This window comes from Centroberyx affinis, unplaced genomic scaffold, assembly GCF_046629955.1.
Source record: "Centroberyx affinis isolate AG114_WGS23_722 - 3 ecotype Tasmania unplaced genomic scaffold, CSIRO-AGI_Caff_v1 ptg000010l_1, whole genome shotgun sequence".
In the NCBI taxonomy this organism is placed as follows: domain Eukaryota; kingdom Metazoa; phylum Chordata; class Actinopteri; order Beryciformes; family Berycidae; genus Centroberyx; species Centroberyx affinis.
This window is the reverse complement of record NW_027278726.1, coordinates 203,571-223,347: the sequence shown is the minus strand read 5'-3', so window position 1 is coordinate 223,347 and position 19,777 is coordinate 203,571. Positions and strand designations below refer to the sequence as shown.

Below are 19,777 nucleotides of genomic sequence, written 5' to 3'. Positions count from 1 at the left end.
GGGGTCAAAGGTGAGAGGTTACCGTGAGGGGAAGTCTGTCATGAAGAGTTCGGGAACCAGCTCCTGGAGGGGCACCGGCTGGTCGGGGTGCTGCGGACAGAGGATGTGCTCCTTCTCCACCGCAGCCAGCACACAGTCCTCCATGTTGAAGTAGTGTACGCCACCCCCTCCTCCTCCTCCGTCGTCTCCTCCGCATCCTCCTTTCCCTCCTCCCTGGTCGGGCCGGCTGGATGGGGGGGCGGTCTGGCTCTGTCGGCCCCATGAGGCACAGAGGGGACAGGGGGCGTACTGCTCGATGAGGAGACTCCCATCGCTCTCACTGGCTGTCAAAGCTGCAAGAGGAGACACAAACAAGCTCAGAGTGCTACATGGTGTATTATTTATTGAAGAGCTGAAAACTGGGTGCGTGTGAATGCCCCTGTGTGTACACACACACACACACACACACACACACACACACACACACACACACCATTAGCTGGGTTTCAAGCATTTTTATGTGAATTATGTGGATTAAATCAGAAAAGCTGAATGGGAAATGGCAAAATCTGATCAAATTTCATCAATATCGTAATAACGTTTTTATACTTGCTTGAAGCGGAAAATTTTGTTGTCAAAGAAACAACATGATAAATAGCAATAGAAATATATTTATTGAATAAATAATGACTTGCGCTCGGTTCAATCTTGATGCACAACAGTTGAAAAGTGGTTTCTGATGTTCTGAAATATCTGTAAATGATCTGTCCACCACAACATCCAGAAACCTGCTGTCATTCCCATGTACAAGTCTCTATTGTAGTTGTATCACCATTAGTTGGTACATTAGAACATTGCCAAGTGCATTTCTTTGCTTCAGAAGAAAGCATGAAATATGGCCAACATTAGCTGACACTGAAGAACAAGAACAACTTGCCCAATACTAATCAATTCTTGAAAGACTTTTTCTGGTGGATGTGTTTGTTTATCTTAAAGAAGCCAATTTATTCCTTTCAAGCTGATGGAAACGGGTAGAATTCTTTTAGGACATCTCAAAAGTTTGCTTAAAAGTCATTTTTCAGTTGGATCATGGAAACATAGTATTGTACGATGCCAATGTGACCTAAGACAAGGCTTCCCAAACTGGTCACACTAAGGACCCCCAAAACCCCCATTTGAATGTAGGAAACAGTTACAGTACTGTTTATGTTATCGCTGGGGCGATAATAGTGGAGAGAGGGCGCCCTATGATCAAAGCAGTCACTCTCATTTTCTCATTACAATAATGTTCAGAGAATGAAATAGCAATAATAGTGAATTTAAAATATCTTTCACTTTGCTGAGGACCCCCAGGACCCCTTGGTGGCCCCACACCCCACTTTTGGAACCAGTTACCTAAGCACCTATTAAGGCACATGCGTAATTTAGTTAATCGCCAGCATATCAAGCAGAGAAACCATCACCAGTCACATATTTACATCCCATTCATGCAGAGTAATTCAGCTGCCACACTTATCTGATAACCTCAAGTGGAGATTTGACAGGTAATCAACTGCAATATACTAGCAAAGTCTGCTAAAAGCTGCATGAAGACTGCAGCCATGCACACTGCAGGTGGGTCTGACTGAGAAATTGACAACTGGCAGCAATAAGGGATCAGCGTGAATTGATGGAGTTGGTGTGGTGGAGGTAAACACAGCATGCGGTGCAAGTACACCTGGCAATTCAAATGACTGACTGGAGAGAAAAGGAGAAAGAGGAAAAATCCACCATAAGATACAATCACTGTTATAAAACTGTGACTGGCAAATGTACCTTGAGTTTCTGGGCCCATTCCGTTTGGTGTTTTTTTTCTAATTCCTGTGGATAACTGATATGACTAAATGTAAACAGCGTCATGTCACATAGAGATATTCCAGGCGCAGCTACAATGGAGTTTAATAGCAGAAAACTTTTCAGCTATCTAAAACATCAATGGTAAATGTCAGGTTTAGAAGGCGTCAGGATGCCACCCTACCAAAGCTTGCATTGAAAAAATAAAAATTTTGAATAATTTGTAATTCACTCAGTCTTTTATGGCTCTAGACTGGGTGCAAATGCATTATGTCTGCAAAAAAACCGTTTCATTTCAAAGTTTCTAGATATTTTCTAAACGGTCTCTACTCTAGTTTTGCTGCAGAACCCTTGGTTGAAATGGCTCCATTAGCTAAGTGCACTCACTCCTTTCACCTGTTTTTTATGGTCTGTACAAATTGCGCGGTGTTATAGGCACATTTTGATGTCAATTTAAAACATCACAGATTACAACTGGGATCATAATTTCATTCCCCTGTATTAGAAGTAAGCTACAATTGCTCAGTCAAGGAGAGAGGGGGAATAATCTGTTAACTGGTTAATTCATGGCAGCAACAGGGAGACTCAATCACAGGTTGTCAAAGGTTCATGTAAACAGATTAACCTGAATAACACCTTGAAGGATAATCCCGGTTATTCTCAACCGGGGGGCCTCTTTTTTCCTACGTTTTGCCATCATGATTATGGATTGTGTTCAAAATTTTGTCACTTCACTATAGAGCTTTATATGCCTCCAGTTTGCAGGAAGAGCTGCTCTCCAGCACACAGTGAAAGGGCCAAAGCGAGAAATATTTGCTGTAGTTCGTTTATGGTTGATTTTAAATCCATAAATACAAATGATTTTGGATGAAGAGTAAAGATACTGTGCGTAGCATCGACAGCATCGCTCCTTGCGAACTGGAGGAACGTAAAGATCTACAGTGAATTAAGTCAGAAAATTTTGAACATAATCATTCGTCATAATGGCAAAAACTAGGAAAATAAGGCTCAGGTAAACAGCCACTGAAACTGAGGAAGAGGAAATCCACTGACCGGGGAACCACTGCTCGATGAGCGAGTTGACATGGTCTGTGATGAAAGCCATGGCAGAGAAATCTCTCATTTCTGACTGGCAGATGATCTTTATGCCGCCGCTCTTCTTCCTCTTCCAGTTGACGTCCGACGACTCCACGCTGCAGGGACAGAGACGCATGCTGAGATCTCATTTAACTGGAAGCCTCAGCATCCCCAACACAGCAGCTGGTCTGATGCAGCAGGACCAGCATAAGCCACTTTCTCCTACAACTACATTTAAGGCATTTAAGGCATTTGTGTATTCTCTTTTTTCCTTTCATTAGTTGTATATTGCAAAAATATTGATGTTCTTATAATTTGTCTTTTTCCTAATTTTATCCTGTTTAGTCTATCCTCATATTGTACTTAATGTTTCCAAACCCTCTCAATGCTGCAATGCTTTTCTAAATCTACAAGGTATTTAGGCATCTGGTTATTTTTAAGGCAAACACTCTTCTTAAAGTGACTTATAAATCCAAGACTACAATAAGCTTCAATTCCTGGATCACCAACATTTCAAGTATAGTAGCAAATTAAGGTTAGATTGATATAGCAGTTTGACAATATATCAGGTTGATACTGGCCTTTTAGTAAAATTCAGATATCAGCAAGTCAATGTCATCCACCTCTGATATAATGGAAGTTCCTCCCTGACCACAGCTACATAAAGAGTCTGTAAAGCCTGCAATGAAAATGTACTTTGTTTGCACATTTTCACATCTTTTTCTGTTAAAGGCCTAATGTATCCTAGAGTTTCCCCTGCCATTGAATAGGTGTGGTGGGTCACCCTGCTTTAAGGAGCTGTCAGCCCATCTAAAACAATTTCATTAGTCTGGGTTTCAGTAGAGAGTTTTAGTGTCCTATGATGTTCTAAATGCTGTTTCAGAGGCTTTTCCAACCTGACAAGAATGCAATTCTGGGAAAACACTGAATACTTATTCAGTTATTAGGATTTGTCCACATTTAAAGATATTGAATATCAGCACAAAATGTTGCCTATCGGCAGCTTCAATACAAAAATATTGGTATCAGTATCAGCCTTGAGAAATGAATACCGGTCTACCCCTAGTTAAAATCAACTGCAGCCACACATTAGAATAAGTTGAAAACGAAATTTCCTGTTCCCCTATCAGATCATGTTAGATCACAGAGAGATGCAACACTGAAAAACCCAGAGGACATGTGGAGATTGGGAGATACAAACAGTTTATTCATTCATACAATCCAAGTGTACTTTAAGGTTTGCAGGCCTCTTAAACGTCTGTCTGACCTGGTCAAAGCGACCTGCTGTGAACAACAGATGTAGCCTACTGTATGGTAACATTACATTGTATTGTATTATGGTGGGGTGTGGCGCTGTGAATCTCTGGATGGGATTAATTAGATGGGTTCCCATAAGGTTTAGCTAGTGCCTGGGGGAGACATACATTACAATCCTGCGGCCTGGCAGCCTGTCCGCATTCTGATATATAGGCAGTTCTCACCATATAGACTAAGTGACTATAGATGTGTGCATGTCTCATTCCCACAAGTCAAACACAAAAGGCAAAAGTCGATCTCAATGATCCTCCAAATGTTTTGAGTTGAAACTCAATCTCACATGAAGGATTTATTTAATCCGTCTAAAACTAAATTCATCTAGAAGGCGCTCAGTAGAGCGCAAACCTCCACCAAGCGCTGAACAATTCTCCAACTTGCAAAGCTGCAGCGTCTGTAACAGTTTCTGTAACGTTTCTTTATCGTTTCTCTTCCCGCTTTGATTTTCTGAGAAAACAACACATGAATGCAATGCTGTATAGCAGCCGACTTTGAAGTCCCAGATGTCGCACATTCCCACCAGCACATGAACGCAGCATAACAGTTATGGCTAAAAAATGATAATCCTCTAATGGTGGAAATCCCAGATCCGGATAGCCACCAGTCTAATCAACTGGTCCTTGGACTAAAGGCTATCTGTCCACCAAATTTCAGCCAAATCTGTTTGGTACTTTTTAAGATATCCAACAAACAAACAGACAGACAGGGGTGAAAACAAAACCTTGTTCCAACTTCGATGGTAGAGATAATGAAGACTAGATGCAAGAAGAGCTCACACTCACAAATGAAAGAGACAAACATCTCAAACCGATCTGATTAAATGTAAATTTTCCATTTTATTATTCATCCAACCCAAGTAGTTGCGTGCTAAAGTGAAAAACAGCAAAATGTTTTCCAGTTGGCCTCACCTCCAGGATGAGAATACAATGGAAACTTTGTATTTACACATCTTGGTTTGAGTTGTCATTTAGTCTTGTTTTTTCCTCTTTTTGTGAGTGCAAACTCCTGTTGCATCTTCAGATTTTTTGGCCTTTGCACGTCTGCTGTTTTTGCATGTCCAGCCAGTAAAATAACCACAGATTTATATCATTTTCATCCAAAATTCAAACCATGAGTGGTCCGGAGTGGAACTTGAACACCAAGTACCTTGTCAAACTCATGATGTGTACTAAAGGAAATGAAATTAAGTAGTAACCTCTCCTCTAAGTAGCTACAAACGACTCACAGTCTCAGGCCTTGGCCAGCAGGAGACATTGCAATGTCAGCTATCCTTTGTACACATGTAATTTGTACTGATATGGCCTGGGATGGAAGAAAGCAGCAGGTTTGACCATGCTCCTGGCCAAACGAGGTTCCTGGTTCGAGTGTCAGTAGCAGTAGTACATGTAGTATCTTGTTTTGGTGCATATCTCGAATAACCGTGGGACTGTTCATTGCTATCATTCAAGACCTTGTTAAAAAGACAGCATCACTCAGAAATCCCCAAAACAGCCTCCAGGATACACTGTGGAACTTATCCACTTCTTGTGAACCGGTATGCTACCAATATTGACCTGCTGTCTGCCCCGACTCTTTATTGACTGAACTCTGCTGTTCCTGATTCAGAACTGGCTCCTGAGGCTGAGGCTTTGAGTCTGATTGAAGCTCCACACCCTTTAATCAAGGTTTTCCAACCCTTCAGCTCATCACATTAGCATTCATCACATCCCATTGGCCCCCCTTCTCTTCCAGCCCCTGCTCTGACCTGAGGTAACCCCCGTCGAAGGTGACGAGCAGCCCTTCTTTCCAGTAGATGGTCTGGCTGCGTCGGACTCTGAAGGTGCTGCAGCGGTTCCTCTGCTGGGCTCCAGCAAAGCTATAGATCACAGAGTTCCTGCTGCACTGGCTCCGGGCATTTCTTTTTGGCTCGAACGACTGCACCAACGAAAGATTGAAGCCACTGAATATGAAACGTAACACAAGTATGTAAGTAAAATGGGTGTTACATGATATCTGCAGATCTCAGTACCTGGAGGTCCATCTCTGTGAGGCTGATGAGCATCCGGGCGATGAAGCGCTCCCAAAACCCAGCAGGAACAAAGCTCATTTTGAAAAGGCGCTGCAGGGTGTTGTTGGTCTGCTGGCGGAAGCAGTGGATGTCCATGGCTGGTTTAGGGGGTAGGAGGTGGGGCAGCAGATAACTATAGAACCAGAGGAGGAAAAATGAGAGTGTTTGAGAAAGATGGAACACAGTCAGAGAACAGTGCACCAGTTAGAAAAGTATAAAACACAAGAATAAATTAAAGATAAGAATGCCAAAAAGTGCAGAACAATACGACAGATGCCTGGGAATGTTCACCAATGTGAATCCACAGCTAAGTAGGCTTAGATTAGCAAGTCAACAGTATTTTACCTGCTGCTGGCCACAGGCAGAGCAATCTCAAACTTGGCTAGGAACTGGAAATACTGCTCCTCTGTCTGCTGGGTGAACCCTGTTCCTACCAGCAGCATCTGCACAACAGAAAACACCCCAGGAAATCACCATACAGAGAGTCAAATTTGAAATTCAAACTGCTCATTATTTTGCCAGTTGCTCCATTACCCTGAGGTCTTCAGCGCGGATCACCCCGTTCCGAGCCACAGAGCGAGATGACTTGAGGTGGATGATCCTCTCCAGGCACTCCGACAGCCAGACGGGACACAGGAAGTAGAGGGTGCAGAGACCGTGGCTGGTGTCCGGGAAGTGCAGCAGCGTCCCCGTCTCGATCAGGAAGTTGATGGCTAGAGGCACACACAATATGAAGAAGAAGAGAACTGTAAACATGTCTCCCCCCCCTTCAGAAATGATGCAGTCCCCCCTCTGGGCCAATTAGTAACAAATACAGGGTTTCCCCACAGGGAATGTTAGTCAAGGGGGTGGTGCCAGTGGGGTGCTGGGTAAGCTCACCAAAATAAATAGGATGAGAATATGCTTACCTAAATAAATAAAACACACACCTTAATGTTTCTGTTTTCTATTTGGCATTCGGTCTAATATGCAAGGGAAATAATTCAGTTAGTCTGTATTGAGTCTGACAAGTCAAACAAAGCCTACTAGTAGTTACATGCAGAGAAAAAGGCAGTGCAAAAGTTAAGGTTTGTAATGGAATGAAAGAGATAACTTTAGGTATTTACCTTATTTGATACCAGCCAGGTATCAGATAAGGACTGCTGATATACAGTAACTGTTAACATTAGCTAGTTAAATGCTGAGAAAGTCTTCAATCAAAATAAAGTCAAAGCAGTGGTATTCTTTTATTAGGGCAGCCCACTTTGACTATATAGTGCTGCACGAAACCTCAAAATATGTCACCTTGTTATAAAGCTACGGGCCAATCAATGTTATTTTGAAAATACTGGAACGCAGTGGTGAGATGCATAATTTCCTCAAGTTTCATCTAAATCCAGTCAGCGGTGTCTAAGATGATGAATGTGACAACTGAACGAACAGAGACTGATTAATATAATATAGCAGACCATTATGCACCCACAACCACAATGAAAACTGACAAGAATAGAGACAATCTATTTACTCTAGAGGCAGGCTTTCATTCATCCTCAATTAGCACAAGTGGCTCTTTACTACGGGGCTAGAATAAAGCAGCGGCACCCTGTGAATCTCTGACAATCATTCCCAAATGTTTTTCTTATTTCAGTCGGTTAATGACCAAGGTGCAGTACCTGTCCGCAGGTCCTCGTAGTCTCTGATGTCACTTCCTGGGTTCTGCTCGATGACCCGGTCAAGCTGGGATTCGGTCAGGTACTGGACCTCGTCCTCAGCATCTCGCCTCTGCCGCTCTGCTATCACCGCCTCCTGCAGTGTCAAGTAGCTCCGGGGGATCTGATGTAGAAAGGAATTAGAAGAGGGATTTTGTTTTCTTGTGCTCTAATCACATCCCATAACATAAGGAGTTGAAGTCAAATTAGCCAAAAGACTTTTTTAAGGCCTGTTTAGTGCTACCTGGATTTTCATTTAAGACCAATTCATAAAACCAAGAAAAAAAGCTGCCAAAACCATCCAATTTCTAATTTAAAATAACTGATGAAAGTTGTGAAACTATAAATGAGCAGTCAAGGAAAAAGGACACCAGTATTGTGTTTAGTAAAGCAGACAGGGTGCATATTGTACTACTAATCCATTTTCCGTATTAATCTAATCATGCTTCCACACTGTGAGCTGAGCGACCAGGGAAACACAGTGGATGCGATTGTTTTTCATGAATAATACTTCGGCTTGACAAGTACAAAATGGATGAAAAGTTGATTACAACCATTCAGGCTTCCCAGTTCTCCACAACTTTAATTTGAAAGACTATATTTAAACGGATAAATACATAGCTTTTTTTTCTTAGTCAAAAATTTGTAGCTGCAGATCACCACACAGATGCAACTGGAGCCTCTCACATCGCCCACAATCAGTCAGAATAGAGCAACATATCAGCCAAATCTGTTAAGAAACCTCTAATAATAATAACTGGATTTAAGACATTTTAATACTTTAAAGCCTTAAATTTAGCTACTTTATTTTCAGACTTTTTCCTGACAGCCAAACCCCATTCACTCACCAGTCTGCCCACCAGTTTGTTGCCACAGGCAGAGCTGCTGCTGCTGTCTTTCATGGAGCAGGCCACCTGGTAGATCAGCTTCTTCAGCCCATCCAAGCCCTCTAGGGTCTTACATGACACCTCACTGAACACACACACACACACACACACAGACAGATTTGAACACACTGAAGTATGTACACACCAGTGTTAGACCAATATGCGTTTTTTAGGGCCGATAGCAACATTTTTGGATTGAAACTGCTGATAGCCGGTATTTTGTGTCAATATATAATTTGTCCTAAACCAAAAAATCCCCAAAATATAAGTATTCAGTGTTTCCCACAGAATAATATTCTTGTCAGGTTAGAAAAGCCCCGGAAACAGCATCTAGACCATCATGAGACACTAAAACTCATATTAAACTGTGGTCAAGGAACCGGCAATCGTATCATCAGTGGACGAAACTGGTCGATATCAGATTTTTAATTTAAAGTCAATATCGGCACACTGATATATGGATCTAACTACTGTATGGTACACACATACTGTTGCATTTAAGTCACTGTGGATAACAGGGCTCGCTGAATGCCTAAACTATAAAAAGTGAGATGTGTACTGACTGCAGGTGTTTCCAGGTGACGTCGGGGTAGCCGGTGGCTCGAGCCCCGGAGGGGGAGCGGCACAGTGCCAGGATGTACGCTCTCAGCGTGGCGAGTCTCTCTGTGCGAAACTTGGTGTCGATGAGATCCAGATGAGTTCCCACAACCACCACTGCAGAGTTAGGGGCCCGCGCCTACAGGCCAGAATGCACAGGGACAAAACCTCATATTAAAAATGTCTAAAATAAAGACCGAGCTGAGCGTAGGGAGGAGGCAGCAAAGTAGTTATAACAAATTAGGTGAACGTCCCTTTGGTATCCTTTGGTATAAAGACGGGCCGGGGCTGTGTGCAGTTTACTGACGTCATGTTATATAATTACTGGGTATTGAAGTTCAAACAATTTTCAGAAAGTTACCTCTCGCTGCTATTTGGAGCCGGCAACATGCAAATTGCGTAGCACAGCTTTAATCACCTGTCTCATTTCCTATGTATACAAATTAAACCAGGACTTAAACACACCCTGACAATCCTCAATGTGAGTCACTCAGACAACATTTCATTGATAGGTAGGCTATGTTTAGACCGGCAGCTCAAATAAAATCCAGATGGAATCAGAGTTTTCAGATCAGACTTAAACCACAACTGTTAGTGGTTTGAAAAGCGATTCAAATCGCATCTCTGGAAATGCAACTCAGTGTGACTACTCAGATCAGATTTCCAGTGTTTTCTTTCCCATCACTCCCCATGCAACACGTGTTTGAAGTCACACGTTGCAACAAGACTAGCAGAGAACCACAAACATGGAGGAGAACAAGCAAGAGAATAGCAGTGACAGGAGCACCAAACAACATGGCAGTGACTGGCGTCGTCTCATGTGGCGAACGTGTTCTGCAACGCGGCTAGAAAATGGTGTCATAAAAACAGTCAGAATAAGCAACAGCCAAACTTTCATCTAACTAGCGTGTTGCTAAAACCCAGAGTTGTTGGACAGTGAGTGTGGCCTTAATCACACACCTGCGTTGTTACTATGACAACCAATGTCGTAATGACAGCAAACACACAAATCTGGCCGGGTCACTTGTAAATTACAATGGGACTGTAGAGGAGAATAACAATGCAGAGTGTAGAGAGAGTCATGAAGAGGTTCAGGGAGACAACAAAATACTGAAAGAGAATGAGGGAATAAAAAGAAAAAAAGAAAAGAAAAAACGTTTAAAGTAAACACATCCCACTCATTAGATGTTTTAATCCAGGACACCTTGGTGCCACGACTGCATATAGTTTTTTTTAGCGTGGGTGGCTACGGAGGGAATCGCATCCTGGCAGCATCGGTGATGTAAACTCACCAGTGATCTACACAGGACCACGAATCAGCTGGCAGGCAGGGGTCGACGTTAGAAAATACAGCTAAGGCAATTATGCTTCAATGAAGCATTTCAATAAATGTTGAAATGAAAAGCTAAAGCAGTTTCAACATCCCACGTCATCGTGTTTCCCTCTAGACGACATCCATCACACTGTGGTTAGTTCATGTGGTCAGAAGAGCGACCGATTTTCCTGTAAATCGGATCACTCCTCCCCTCTCACTGGAAATACAAACGTGACCTTTTTGGCCAACAGCGAAAACTCTCTGAGTCACAAAGTCACACCCTGCATTTATTGGCCCGCTGAGACTAAACTGCAGCACTAACCGGGCTCTCGATGCATCTACTGAAGTGTACACCCCTAACCCAAGCTATCCCACCCCTAACCCAACTAGATGTAATGAGATCCATATGACGCATGCGGGTGCTGAGGGTCACCTCTATGTTGAGCAGCCATGTCTGCAGGTTGGCCACCGCTTCCTCTCCCAGAGCCAGGTTCCAGATCACCACATACAGGGCCTTATCGGTGAAGAAGCACTGGTTCACTGTCGACATGCTCGCCGGGCCGCCGATGTCCCACACGTTGAACGCCACCGAGTCTCTCTGTTTGCACACAGGAAGAGCAGCTCAGTCAACGTTAAGCCAAAAAGGGGCCGACATGTAAATATGTCCTGATAATAATAAAAACCCTTAATTTATTTGTCTGCTGCCTCTCGCAAGATTAAAAATGCACCTCAGCCATCACATTTGCATTTTTAAACTAAGATGCAGTAGGCAAATAAAGGATTTTTTCATTAGTTTATTCATTAGTTTTCACAAGTTGGCAAATGACCAAACAATCCCCCCCCTTTCCTCTCCACCTTCCCCATCCCACCCAACACCCCATAAAACCCAGACAATAATGTATTCCTATGAGGATGTCCATTATCAATTCATATAACTAGGCATACAACAGACAAAAAAAAAGGAAAACCCTGTAGATTATAAAACAAAACAAAACTACACATTGAAGGGTACTTTTTTTTTTTCATTCCAAAAAGGCATCCACCATCCAAAAAAGGTACTATAGCGATGCATAATGTAGTAATTGATGAGTAAAGTGATAACTCGTCAAAATGTAATAAAACGTTCCTCTAATGTCTAATAATCGAATAAATCCTGTTAATATAAGTAATAACATCACAGCGATAAGGGGTGTAACATATCTTTAACTCATGCTGCAATAAAAATATTGTTTAATAATGTAACAACTCCAGTTATTACATTCTCCTTTTCCTTATGAGTTATCAAATAATTTGTCAGTATTATTATTATATCACCAATTAAAGTCATAATGGCCGATTAATATAATAACGTGGAACATTATCAGGGAATTTATAACATTAACGGGTTGCGTAGCATTGTCAGCCCATTTAAAGAGACATTTTATTACAGTTTGACAAGTATTACACTATTCCTCAGTTATTAAAGACTTTTTAGTATTTTCAGAAGAGTTTTGCCTTGGAATTTCTACTTATTTTGCATTGGTATTTGTATTACTGTGCTACTGTGCAAGGAACACATGTCTGATACCAAAACCCCCTTATCTCCACTCAGAATGACACACATTGATATGGGAACACAGACACAGACAGAGTGCCACTCAAAGTAAGCCAGTAAAATACAGAGAAGTTAAAAGGTTCGGAGTTGGGGCTGCATGTCCTGCTATTGGCTAGACAGGTCTGTCTAAAGGAGTGAAAGGGCTCTTTCTCTCTGATCTGACTCACACCGGATAGAAAATACGAGTCAGTCTTTGCCGGGAAGATGACATCTTTTAAAGCACATTTAAATGGTTCGGTGGTGGTCTTAATGAACCAGTTCCAAGAGGGTTTCATTTTTTTCCTTTCTCATTTCTGACCCTAGGGAAATGTTTTTCAAGGAAGAGCTGAGAACAAAGGACATTCGTAAAGATGACAGAGAAAATACACAATACAATTCAGTCTTGTGTCAAGCAACATACAGGGTCAGAGATTTATAAAAAGCAATCACGACATTGTGAGATATCAATGCTTTAAAAAAAAAGTCATAGAGGAGGAGGACAAGGAATTTCAACGTGCTTTGCAATCTGTTTCATTTACAAGTTGCATAACAGCAGAAATTAACTATTTAAACTAACCAGTCCTGTGATCTGGTAGCATAATTAACTGGATTTAAAAGACAGTAGAGCTTCCCTTCTCGTTGTTAGAGTCCAAACCCTTTCTAGACTATGTACTGAATGTACAGTATATGTGTTGTGTGTGCTTTCCCTCACGCTGGTTTTTCCTCCGTTGGGTTTGTCCAGTTCCCAGGTGGAGGTGGAGATGCTGCGCTCTGCAGGGGTGAAGGGGGACGTCTTGCCGGTCTGTACAGCCTCCAGCAGGGCCGTCTTCCCCTGCCTCGGAGGACCGATCACGAGCATCTTCAGCAGCTTGCAGGGCTCTGACTTTCGAAGGTGGGCCCGGAGGAAGGCCATGACGGACGTAGGACCTGGGAAACCAGCAATGTTGCATTTATTTTTAAGTCTGTTGGAAGATTTCTGGAGAACAGTCATGAGGCCTTAAAGCTGCACTAGGCAAGAATTTAATGTAAAAATCCACCAATCTTACGAGCCTAAGACATGGTGTGCGCACTTTACCGATGTCACATTACATTCTGGGTAATGAAGCCCTTCAAACTTTCCAAAATTCAAACAGTTATTCCTCATTGCCACTTGGGGCCACCAAGTGTGAAGTTGCCTAATGCAGCTTTTTAATTAATGAAGGCACTGGTTAGCCAAGATTCCTTTCTAATCTTGGAATGTTTTTTTTTTGCCATATATAAAAATTCAGGCACAAGAGGCTGGATTAGGGTTAGTGTACCTTCTTTCCTGACCTCTTGTGGGACATTGGTAATATTCAGGTCTTCGATGTCCAGCTGCCACAGGTTGGAGAGCTGACCTAGCTCTGCTGGTAGCTCCCGGATTGTAGGATTACTGTTCTCATAACATGTGAGACAGCGTGGATCAAGGTTAAGTTAATTAAATAAGGACAGCATGTTCACAGCAAACATTTTTTATAAAATCAATCAGATGGAAAAACGCCCCCAAATAGACAAGCATTAGACCACGGACCACCATTTGATAAGATTCAGTCCCGGGGATCCATATGGGAAGATTTTAATTGTTAATTTAGCACTGAATTGTAGAACTGTCAACACTGTAGTAATTCCCATACATTCTCTAATTGGAAAAATGTCTAGTGAATTAAATTGCAGTGAAATTAAAGTATTCCTCACTTCCCTAAGGGCCCCTTAAAAGACCTCATGGGGGCCCTTGAACCCCACTTTGAGAACCTCTATGTGTCTCAGCAATGGTGAGAAATCCCTTTTTGGCAACGCTACAGCAATGTCGATCCAAGGACTTCCTGAACATTTCCATCTCTGTGACAGGGGTTTGTGTGAGCTGACCCATTTGGTCCTTGTATAAACAGCTGGAAACAGCTGCACCAGGCGGACGGACCCGATACCAGCTCAGCTATATTTCAAGAAATCTCAACTCAAGTCATCTCTCTTGCCTTCTGTCCATTAGCCTTACTGATGAGCATTGCCAACATGTTAAAATAATGTTCAGTGATATTTATCAATAAATGTCCCTTTTGCTACTCTCTATCACTGATTTATATATAACACAACACTGATTCAACCTGTTGCCAGTTCATGAAAGCTTTTCCATCTGCTGTTCTAAACAGCCGCTGTCTGGTAGCTCTTTCCTGGGAAAAATCCTCTGACGCACAGGAAGTGATGCGTGCATTTGGAATAAATAGAAGAACCGGGTAGTTAGTAGGTAACATGGCTGAACAGACAAAGAAAAGAGCGCCACCTACAGAAACAGTGCTGGACACACTGATTGACAGGTGATCTCTGGGAAGAGCAGTGCAGAGACACCACAGCAATGAGCGCTTAGCAACAAAGATGGAGACAAAATAATACAAACCAGCCCCCCCCAAAAAAAAAAACCCCACAGATCTTGCGACTACCACTTTAATGACTAGTACACCAGTAACTACCATCATCAGTACTCTTCCCCACAGAGACAGACTTCATGCGATGTTGAGATGGATGGAGGGAAGGACAGGAGGGAGAGAGAGGTGGTAAACGGCTGGCACAGAGCCAGAGGGACTCACTTGGAGAGGTAGAGCTCAGTGAGGTTGTGCAGACCACACACCGACTGGGGGACGCACTCCAGCTGGTTGTCGTTCAAGAAAAGCACTTCCAGTGAATCCCGCAGAATCATGGGAAACTCAATAGGACACACTGCCAAGAGAGAGCCACATATTTTTAAATATGACCATTTTCATGCCAAAAAGGATTCAGTGTTTTCCCCATAATTTTATTATTGGAAGGGCGGAAAAGCCTGATCAAAAATCTGATCAAAATGTCTCATTAGACTCAATTCAGGTTCAGGTCTTCCCATAGACAATCAGTGCAGTATTGATCAACTCTACAATAAATAATCAATCAAACTGCATCATATCCATCATATCAGAGGTGGAAGGCACTGACTGGACCTGATCAGATCAGATTTTTAATAAAAGGACAATATTTGGCACACTGATATATCCGTCTAACCCAGGTCCTGATGGGACGGGACATCCTCTCCAATGCCTGTCTGAAATGTTTTTAGTGGCAAGGAAGTAAACATCGACCAAATGCTGTTATCTCTAATTGTACAGTCAGACTCAAAATGTCTTTCCATGTATCCAAAGCAGTAATCAGTGTAGCCACCTGGGTCTGGGTCTCTTCTGTTCCATGTAGTCAGGAAGGCCAGCCTCCTGGATTTGGACACCTCCTCTGTTCTAAAGTACACAATTTAAAAAAAAACAAGTCAGCTGATGTTAAGTAATATGAATATGAATAGTAACAGCGATCATTTATAAACTGTAGTGCTAGTAACTTTGCTTTGGGATTTAAGGGGATTCAAACGTCTAGACAGATTTATCACTACAAAGGCCAAATTACCATGAACTGACGGCTGTTTTGAATCTCAGCATGTCATAATGTCTCTCCAGGATGTTTCCTAGACACTTTCTGTACAGCCTAGATTTTCAAAATCACACGTTGTAATTATATTTTCTCTCTTCAGTTGACGCCTTAAGATCCATGGGCCTGTTTAGTGTCTCTTATTGAAAGCTTCTACAGAGACTACGGTGATGTGAAACCCCATCTTTGGTGCATGTCATGTCTGAGCTGTATTCATTTTTGAGAAAGTTTGCATGGACCTATATGGGCAAAAGTTATGCCCAATTAAATACATGTAAATATTTTGCTGAATGAATGTCAAACACGGATGAGATACATGGACAAAAAGTGACCTACAACAGATATATTAATTCCAAACAATAAATCCCTGAACTAGAAACAGCAAACGTTTTCTTTTTGTCAAAACCTCGTAAAGCTTGCTTGAGCAGTTGTCAGCTTGTGTTTAGTCCACTGGATGATTTTTTGGAAAATGTCTTGGACCGTCAATAATTGTGTGACATCAAAAAATTTGGATAACTGACTCATAACTGAATCACCAGGAATGTTTTGAAAAACATTTCATAACGGATTAAAAACAAATCCTTCAATAATTCAAGCCGGTAGAGCCTTAAAAAACTAAAAACTAGGGTTCAACCAATATTGGTCTTTGGAGTCCAATACTGATACCAATATTTTATGGATCAAAGGTGCTGATAGCAGTTATTTTGTGCCGATATTCAATATCTTTATAGTTGACCATTTTCATGGCAAAAAGTTCCAAAAAATTATTCCAAAAATATTCAGTGTTTCCTCCACACTTTCTTATCAAGATGGAAAAGCCTCTGAAACAACATTTAGACCACCATGGGACACTTAAAATCTCCAAGGATGATAATAATAATAACAGACAAGCATACTTACTGATATATGATGAAATTGGTCTAACACTAATACAAACTTTCTCAAAAGCTGATTCACATCATGGGCAGAACTTCACTGCTCTGTAATGTGATGAGTGAACACTGTGGAGAATGGCTCGGTTGTTCAGTAACAGCAGAGCTACAGATATATAAGCATGGACTTACTTGCCCAACTGGTTCCTGGAAAGGTCAAGGGTTCTGAGCTTGGAGCATTTCCACTTATTGGGGGCTGGGAGAGTCGCAATCTGATTCCCACACAACCTCAAGGAGACCAGAGCCTGACAGGGAGGGGGAGGGCGGGGTAGAGCAGAGATATTTTCAATTATCTGTTCATGTTTTCATTTAGAAAAGAAAAAAATGTTTTGGGGTGATTGGCCCATTGGTCAACTTAGCCGTTAAGTAGCCTAATAAAACAGACACCAAATTCATCCAAGTGTCTGGCAGTTTTGTGTAGAAATTTTCTCAAATTTACACAAAATATGATAGATAAAAATAACATACCGTTTAACAACATACAACTACCTGGGACTACTTTCACCGTTTCCAGACTGTGCACAGCTAAAATCTGGCTACATGAGCTACATTTATATTTAATTTTTTAAACGTATGAATCTACAGGTCATATAATAAAAAACACCAATAACTTTTTATTACTAAAGGATCAGGTCAGGATAAAGCTAGTGGCCGACTATCACTCAACATAGAGTATGCTAAAGTGTTAACATGGAGCACCAAGATCTACTGGGGCACAGTCTACCAAACACTTGGTGCATTCCTTTAACTATGCTTTATCATTTTCTCTATGCTTCTATAATGTTTACACTTGAATTGCAAAGGCAGCAAAAGGTAGGACATGTAATCCTCAAATTTGTCTCAGTCGTTCTTATAAAAACACGTTAGAGAGCTCAGCATTCCTGATCCCAGAGTGAACATCCTTTTCTGTACATTGTTATTGTTAGTAAAGCAAACAAAATATTTCTAAATCTAACCTAGAGAACCTGGTGCTTTAAATTCTAAGACTGCAGAACAAGACAGTAAAGTCACTGACCAAAACATCACACACAGCATTGCAGCAGTGCCATCTTGAGGCGTTTTAAGAGATCACAGAAATATGAGTGTGAGTGTGAGTGTGTGTGTGTGTGTGTGTGTGGTTTGAGACTACTGCTAACAAGGTCCAGACCAGACACTTTAAAGTGAAACAGCCAGAAAAGCTCCTTTGATGTAATCGACAATTTGAAGCCAGTAATGAGGACTGATATTGTTCTGATTGGTGCATCTATTTTTTTCAATTCAGCATTCGTCCATAAATATCTATTGCCTGTCTGTGACTCCAACCAGCTGAGTAGACACCAACTGCTCCAATTTAAATTATAGTAAACTAATTGAAATGAATTAATGTATTATTTTGATATATTTATGATCTTATTGTAAATGTCTCATAGCACTCCAGGTTGGAACAACTGTGAAGGTAACATGATGGACCCAATTCTCCTTGCTAGAACTCACCGAACATGAAATATCAGCGCAATCATCAGCATAATCTCATGCTCATAAATACCTCCAGCTCAAATATATACGACGGCAGCTCCTTCAGGTTGTTGTCGGAGAAGTCCACTTCCTGCAGCTGATTCCTCCAGAAGATGGAGATGGTGTTGGGAAGACTTTCGATCACATTGGAAGAAGCTTTGCATTGTTTCTGCATGGGGAGGACAGAGTGTGTTATACGCTCAGATCATCACATTACACACACACTGTATTGTCTGACAAAATTCACATAACTCATTGGCTGAACTTATTTGCAAAGAGAAAAGCAATCCAACTCATGCTGGACCAGGGGGAAGGAGCCAAGTGTAGAAGTTAGGGTTGAACTGATAATGGGTTTTTGAAGGCTGATACTAATAATTCTTGATTGAAGCTGCCATTAACAGATATTCATTCATTCATTTTCCCTATACCGCTTAGTCCTAGACAGGGTTGCAGGGGGCTGGAGCCTATCCCACCATCAATTAGGTCGAAAGCAGGGAAACACCCTGGACAGGTCCATCACAGGGACGATATTTTGTGCTGATATTAAATATCTGTAAATTTGATCATTTTCATGGCAAAAAAATTCTCCCAAAACTGCAAGGATTTACTGTTTCTCCAAGAATTTCATTCTTTCAGGGTGAAAGAGCCTCAAACAGCATTTAGATCATAAGGGACACTAAAACTCTCCATTGAAACCCAGAATAATAATAACAAAACATATTCATGCATATATTTTTTGAATCCAAACCAAAGTGTCTTATCTGACAACCAGTGTAGTATTGATCAATTCTACTATAAATATGTATGTAACAAGCATCATATCCATCCTATCAGAGGTGGACGACACCAACCGGCCAACATTCTATTTTAAATAAATGTAAAATAAAAATACATTTCAACGAAGACATAAACATTCTGCATTATGTAAACGTATTGGTGTCAGTGTAGTTTCTTACTAGCGGACAGGCCCAGGGGTCGGGGAAAGAGGCGAGTCTGTTCCTGCAGACGTTGAGGAAGCTCAGGGATTTGAAACAGTGCATGAAGGCCGTCGGCAGGCCGGTCAGACAGTTATCAGACACGTCCAGCTCCTCCAGCTGACGGAGACCGATCCAGTTGGTAGCTGACACGGTGGAGCAGAGAGGTAGAACACAATAAAAGCAAGAAGAAAACTCATATTTAAGCCTTCAGAGGGAGAACCAGGGAGAAACCTGTTTTGATTTTTATTGAACAGCAAACAGTGCCGAGTCATTCCATCTGAAATCAGACAGGATTTTACAGACTTAGGTTTCTTGTCCTCATATTGGTTTCACACAATCCTCGTGTATTCAAGTGAACTGAGATGTACCTTGGTGATGATATTCTACATAGTTTTAAAGACACAGGGGTCTAAATGGGCTCCAAAATGGCCACAATCTTAGGGGGCAAAACCTTTATGTGAGTGTATTTGCGGCAATGAAGGAATTCAAATTAACTCATGGTTACAATGAATAAAGAAAATTTAACAAAAAATAAATAAATCAGTGAAAAAGTTCCATTTTTTCCTTTGCCCCTGTTACCCAACGGCAATATTTAATGAAAATATACA

General features: G+C 41.6%; 1 protein-coding gene across 2 annotated transcripts in view; it reads right to left on the bottom strand.

Annotated features, from left to right (window-relative positions):
• lrrk1 (leucine-rich repeat kinase 1) overlaps positions 1–19,777 on the bottom strand; it is a 62,069-nt gene that overhangs the window by 23,699 nt on the left and 18,593 nt on the right. The window contains exons 9-26 of one of the 2 annotated variants that reach the window (XM_071532194.1): positions 19,149–19,312; positions 18,224–18,361; positions 16,831–16,943; positions 15,512–15,582; positions 14,911–15,040; positions 13,609–13,721; positions 13,023–13,237; positions 11,171–11,335; positions 9,389–9,561; positions 8,787–8,910; positions 7,903–8,062; positions 6,785–6,963; positions 6,596–6,693; positions 6,212–6,383; positions 5,948–6,117; positions 2,866–3,005; positions 249–332; positions 23–185 (exon numbers count right to left, since the gene is read on the bottom strand). In XM_071532194.1, the coding sequence (XP_071388295.1) occupies positions 23–185; positions 249–332; positions 2,866–3,005; positions 5,948–6,117; positions 6,212–6,383; positions 6,596–6,693; positions 6,785–6,963; positions 7,903–8,062; positions 8,787–8,910; positions 9,389–9,561; positions 11,171–11,335; positions 13,023–13,237; positions 13,609–13,721; positions 14,911–15,040; positions 15,512–15,582; positions 16,831–16,943; positions 18,224–18,361; positions 19,149–19,312 (2,572 nt within the window). Of the gene's footprint in view, positions 1–22; positions 333–2,865; positions 3,006–5,947; positions 6,118–6,211; positions 6,384–6,595; positions 6,694–6,784; positions 6,964–7,902; positions 8,063–8,786; positions 8,911–9,388; positions 9,562–11,170; positions 11,336–13,022; positions 13,238–13,608; positions 13,722–14,910; positions 15,041–15,511; positions 15,583–16,830; positions 16,944–18,223; positions 18,362–19,148; positions 19,313–19,777 lie in introns of both variants that reach the window. The other variant, XM_071532106.1, reaches the window with a different exon arrangement.